Source organism: Chaetura pelagica, unplaced genomic scaffold, assembly GCF_000747805.2.
Source record: "Chaetura pelagica isolate M959 unplaced genomic scaffold, ChaPel_1.0 scaffold456, whole genome shotgun sequence".
Lineage (NCBI taxonomy): Eukaryota > Metazoa > Chordata > Aves > Apodiformes > Apodidae > Chaetura > Chaetura pelagica.
Window position 1 is genome coordinate 835,763 of NW_009953574.1, and position 5,227 is coordinate 840,989.

Here is a 5,227-nt window from a genome sequence, read left to right on the forward strand (position 1 = left end):
GGAAGGCACAGCTGTGGCATGGGTACAGGGAATCACCCATCCCAGGTACCCATCACCCATCCCAGGTACCCATCACCCATCCCAGGTACCCATCACCCCTCCTGGGCACCCATCCCAGGTACCCATCATCCATCCCAGGTACCCATCATCCCTCTTGGGCACCCATCCCAGGTACCCATCATGCCTCCCAGGTATCCATCACCCCTCTTGGGCACCCATCCCAGGTAGCCATCATCCCTCCTGGGCACCCATCCCAGGTACCCATCATGCCTCCCAGGTATCCATCACCCCTCTTGGGCACCCATCCCAGGTAGCCATCATCCCTCCTGGGCACCCATCCCAGGTACCCATCATGCCTCCCAGGTATCCATCACCCCTCTTGGGCACCCATCCCAGGTAGCCATCATCCCTCCTGGGCACCCATCCCAGGTACCCATCATCCCTTCCAGGCACCCATCACCCATCCCAGGTACTCATCACCCCTCCAGGGCTCCCAACTGGCTCTGCTGTGTTTGGTTTGCCCTAGACCCCCAGGTAAGGTTTATCTCAGGGTGGTGGAGGTGGGGGGGGGCTGCTGCTGGCAGGATGGGCTGTGGGGCACACAGTGCTGGGAAGGCAGCCAGCACCATGGGGGAAAACTGTCTCCTCCATCCACCTTGTCCCCTTATCTGAGATAATGTTACCCCAAAAGTGCTCCTGCCTGATTTGTCCTCAGTTCTCAGCAGCAGTTTTGGACCATGTGGCTGCAGATGAAGGTTCTCCCAGCTACATCAGCCCAGAAACCGGGTGTCAGCCTTCCCCACCCCCCACCTTCCTCAGACCCCCCTTTTCCTTGGGCATCCCTCCACCAGCCCTACCCGTAATCCTTGACCAAGTGGGGTCTGGGCCCGTTGAGAACAGCCTCGGGGGGCTGGGGCACGTGGGGCTGCTGGAGGCGGCTGAGGCTGTTCTGGCGGCTGCCCACCGCTGGCACCGGGCGGTACACGTGCTCCTGGGGGGGCACAGCTGCCAGACCCCCCTCCTTGTGCTCTGCTGGGGCCGGGGGGGACGTCGGGGCCAGCAGCTGCGCGGGGTGGTTGGGGCTCGCCGGGTACGAGTGGTCGGCGGCATCCGAGGCGTAAGATCTAGGGCACAGGAAAACCCCACGGTTGTACTCCCAGGAGGGGGGAGGGGAGCTGGGCAGGGGGTGGTGGGTTTGGGAGGATTTGGGGGTTGAGACAATGAAATAAAAATTGGCCACCAAAATATAGACCATAAAAGTATAGAATGGTTCGGGTTGGAAGGCACCTTAAAGACCTTCCAGTTCCAACCCCCCTGCCATGGGCAGGGACACCTCCCACCAGACCAGGTTGCTCCAAGCCCCATCCAACCTGTCCTTGAACATTTCCAGGGATGGGGCACCCATAACATACACAATTTCTTCTTAATACCTCATCTAATTCTCCTCTCTTTCAGGTTAAAACTATTCTACCTCCCATCTCATCACTACCGGCCCTTGTCAAAAGTCCCTCCCCAGCTTTCCTGGAGCCCCTTCAGCCACTGGAAGGTGCTCTAAGGTGTCCCCAGAACCTTCTGTGCTCCAGGCTGAACAACCCAAAATCTCTCAGCCTGTCTCCAGGCTCCAATCCTTGGATCATCTCCATGGTCTCCTCTGGACTCACTCAAATATCCCCATGTCCTTCTTGTGTTGGGGACCCTGGAACCGGACGCAGCATTGCAGAGGTCTCACCAGAGTGAAGCAGAGGCAGGGGGATACAAGAAAGCTGAGAGGTAGGGGAGGAGGACACCAACACAGCTGAACCCATTTCTTCCCTCATCTGTTAAATGGGAAGTGCTCCAACTTTATCCCAACACTCAGGTTGCTCCTGATGTCGAGGAGGACACCAGCTGTCCATGAAGCTACCATGGGTCTAGGACTTACCACCCCAACCCTGCTGCAGGCAACACGTCCCCCAAAAAGATGGAGAAGAAGAGAAAAGCAAGGGTGACCCGATGAGCTAAATGCATAGTAGGTAAAACCTGCCTATTATCTGGGGACAGTGATCCTTCCGATGACGCCATGTGATAGGGGGATGGTGAGAACCTGTTATCGGGTCGGAACTCTTTATCATACGCCATCATGTTCCACTCCAGGCGCCGGTTGCGGGCTTTCCTCACTTTCTTCACCTCCCGGGTGGAGTCCTCCACCAGCCGCTGCTCCTGAGGGCACACGCAAGCTGTGGCTTCATCTCCAGCTCCTCTGGACCGTGGGAGTATCACCCAGCCCCCCTGGATGCACCAGGTAGGTGACCATCCCCCAGGCCTTGGCCAGCCTCAGCTCATTCCCTCGTGTCCCCCACCTGCCCGTTACCTTCTGCCTGCGTTTCTCCTTTCTCTTATCTTCTGTTGCCTGCAACATTTTCTCCTTCCATAAGTTGAAGAAGTAGGAGGGGTCAGTGTAGAACTTGAGGCCATCCTTTTTGTCATCCCTGGGAGGGTTAGGAAGAGAAAAGAGAGGGTTTTCAGCCACAGGAGATGACCTTCCTTCCCCTGAACAGGGGGGTTTGGTATGATCACAGCCATAAGCTGCTGTCCAACCATGAACATGTCCTACCCAGTGGTCATTACCTGCAGTACCAGTGCATGGGGGACACGTGTCCCAAGTGCCCTACACAACGGGGATGGAGCAAACAACCCTTGCCAAGCAGCAAATGGGCTGCAATCCCTGATGCCTTCTCCCAGAAAGGCCTCCACAGGACCCTCTCAGTCCCCCAGAGGAGCAAGGCACTGGCCACCCTACCTGTAGGGCGTGAGGATGTTGAGCGGCGGGGGCTTGTCGCAGCGCTGGTACATCTCCATCACTGGGTTGGGGATGGAGTTGCGAGACACGACCTGCTGGTTCTGCACCGTGGAGCTCTTGAAGGCTTTCCGCATGTTGATGTCCTGCAGTGAAACTGGGGGCACGGGAAGAAGATGAGATGTAGGGATGACCTCAGCCCCCTGAATGAGGCATGGCGGGTGGTCTGGCCTTGAGCACCATTTCCCACCCATTCACACCCAGCTGTCACCCCAAAACAGCCCCAGCCCCTCACCTTCCTCCACAGTTGAGTCCAGCTGCGTCACCTTGATGACCAGCAGGTCCACCCTCTCCTGCAGCGAGTTCATCCTCATGTAGAAACTGTTGGCTTCATTGAACAGCTCACCAAAGATGTCCTCTGCATGCCTGCCTGGCAGAGGGCAAGGGCACCCGTCACAGGCCGTGGCAGCAGGCAGGTGGCCCTGGGGCCACACGTGTCCCCCTGGCTCCATGAGGCTCCCTCCCCAGCATTGTTCTTTTTAGGAGCTGAGGCTCATCCTCTCCCAGACCTGTAATCGACTACTTTTTCCCTTGGATGAGGCCATGGGTGCTCCTCACACTGGCTGCAGCACTTCCAGCAGCTCCCTAAATTCAGGGATTATTTTTTGGGGAGTATTTTCATTTTAATTTTAGTTCTAAAAGGGGGGGAAAGGGGAGGAGCCCTGATGGGCCTGTGTTCCTCTCGCTATTTCAGGTCAATATTCAGCAGTGACATTGGTTGCTGCTATTAAACCTTCATGCTGGAGTGTGCAAAGCTCCCATCCTCCCCTTTTCTGCAGAAATCAGCCCCAGGGCAGAAAGAAAGCTGAGGATTTAGACCTTTTGTATGACATCTCCTCCACAGAAAGCTCTAAGATGAAAAAGAAAAGGTTATTCAATCTTTGCCTGACCTTCCGATTTCTGGCCAAGTAAAGAAGCTCATGAAGGTTTTTCGTCCCTCATTGCACAGACCAGAGATGGGATGAAAAAGGGTCTTAAAAATGTCACCGAGTCTGTACTTTGTGCTTGGCACTGAGCAGCCTTCTTTTTTTTAATTAGCTGCCTAATTCCCGTGGGATTAGGGGTGGCTGCAGCCTGCATGGCTCTCCTGTAGCCCTGCTTTCTCTGTGACTGCAACAGGAGCAAGCGACTGTGGCGTCCCACCAGCATCCCAGCGCCCCATCCCACAACGGGGTCCCCATGCCATGACTTACTGAGGCTGCCCAGCTGTTTGATGATGGCAGCCAGCGTGCTGTTGGTGACACACTCCAGCTCACTTGTCACCCCTTCGGGAAGAGCCCCCCGGCACAGGTGCCGGGGCTCGATGTTCCTCTTCACCAGCGGCATGATGCCTCACGTCTCCCTGGGCAAGGCAGAAGGGAAGGGAAAAAACAGCATGAAGTTCACCCAGGCTAAGTGGAAGGTCCTGGTTTGGGGCAATCCCAAGCACAAATACAGGTTAGGAGGAGAATGGATTGAGAATAGCCCCGAGGAGAAGGACCTGGGGGGTGTTGGCTGATGAGGAGCTAAACATGAGCTGGCAATGTGTGCCTGTAGTTCACAAAGCCAAACTGGGCTGCACCACCAGCAGGTTGAGGGAGGGGGTTCTTCCCCTCTACTCTGGCGACACAACTCTGCAGTGCTGGGTCCAGTTCTGAGGTCCCCAACACAAGCAGGGCATGGAGCTGTTGAAGCCAGTCCAGAGGAGGCCATGGAGATGCTCAGAGGGCTGGAGCAGCTCTGCTCTGGAGACAGGCTGGGAAAGTTGGGGTGTCCACCCTGGAGAAGAGAAGGCTCCAGGGAGACCTTAGAGCACCTTCCAGGGCCTGAAGGGGCTCCAGGAAAGCTGGGGAGGGGCTTGGGACAAGGGCAGGGAGGGACAGGATGGTGGGGGGAGAGATGGTTTTAAACTGGAAGAGGAGAGATTTAGATGAGATCTTAGGAAGAAATTATTTGCTGTGAGGGTGGTGAGACCCTGGCCCAGGTTGCCCAGAGAAGTTGTGGCTGCCCCAAACCTGGAAGTGTTCAAGGCCAGGCTGGATGGGGCTTGGAACAACCTGGTCTACGAGTGTCCCTGCCCATGCAGGGGGGTTGGAATGAGATGATCTTTAATGTTCCATCCAACCCAAACCAGTCTGTGATTCAGTGAACAAAAAGGAAATACAGCTTTTGTCATTTGCCTGGTTTTTGCCCCCATTCTCTCTGGGAGCAAGACAGGGACAGGTAGAGAGCAGCAGTGACCCCGCAGGGCTTGCATGAGGGGGTCTTACATGACACGAGTGCATCAGGCCTCAGCTTTAGCATTGAACTGGATTCCAGGTTATTAAGGACCGAAGAGCACAACCAACCTTCCCAGATGCTGACAGCAGTGAGCTGAACCCCCGTTTCACGTCCCAGGCCCCCCTCCATCTT

General features: G+C 56.1%; 1 protein-coding gene across 1 annotated transcript in view; it reads right to left on the reverse strand.

Moving 5' to 3' along the window:
- The window catches only part of LOC104390530 (wiskott-Aldrich syndrome protein family member 3-like), a 5,493-nt gene extending 1,331 nt beyond the window's left edge, over positions 1 to 4,162 (reverse strand). The window contains exons 1-6 of the mRNA XM_009999682.1: positions 4,030 to 4,162; positions 3,072 to 3,206; positions 2,780 to 2,933; positions 2,351 to 2,468; positions 2,024 to 2,199; positions 858 to 1,124 (exon numbers count right to left, since the gene is read on the reverse strand). Of these exons, the coding sequence (XP_009997984.1) occupies positions 858 to 1,124; positions 2,024 to 2,199; positions 2,351 to 2,468; positions 2,780 to 2,933; positions 3,072 to 3,206; positions 4,030 to 4,162 (983 nt within the window). The remainder of the gene's footprint in view (positions 1 to 857; positions 1,125 to 2,023; positions 2,200 to 2,350; positions 2,469 to 2,779; positions 2,934 to 3,071; positions 3,207 to 4,029) is intronic.
- Positions 4,163 to 5,227: the final 1,065 nt, after the last annotated feature.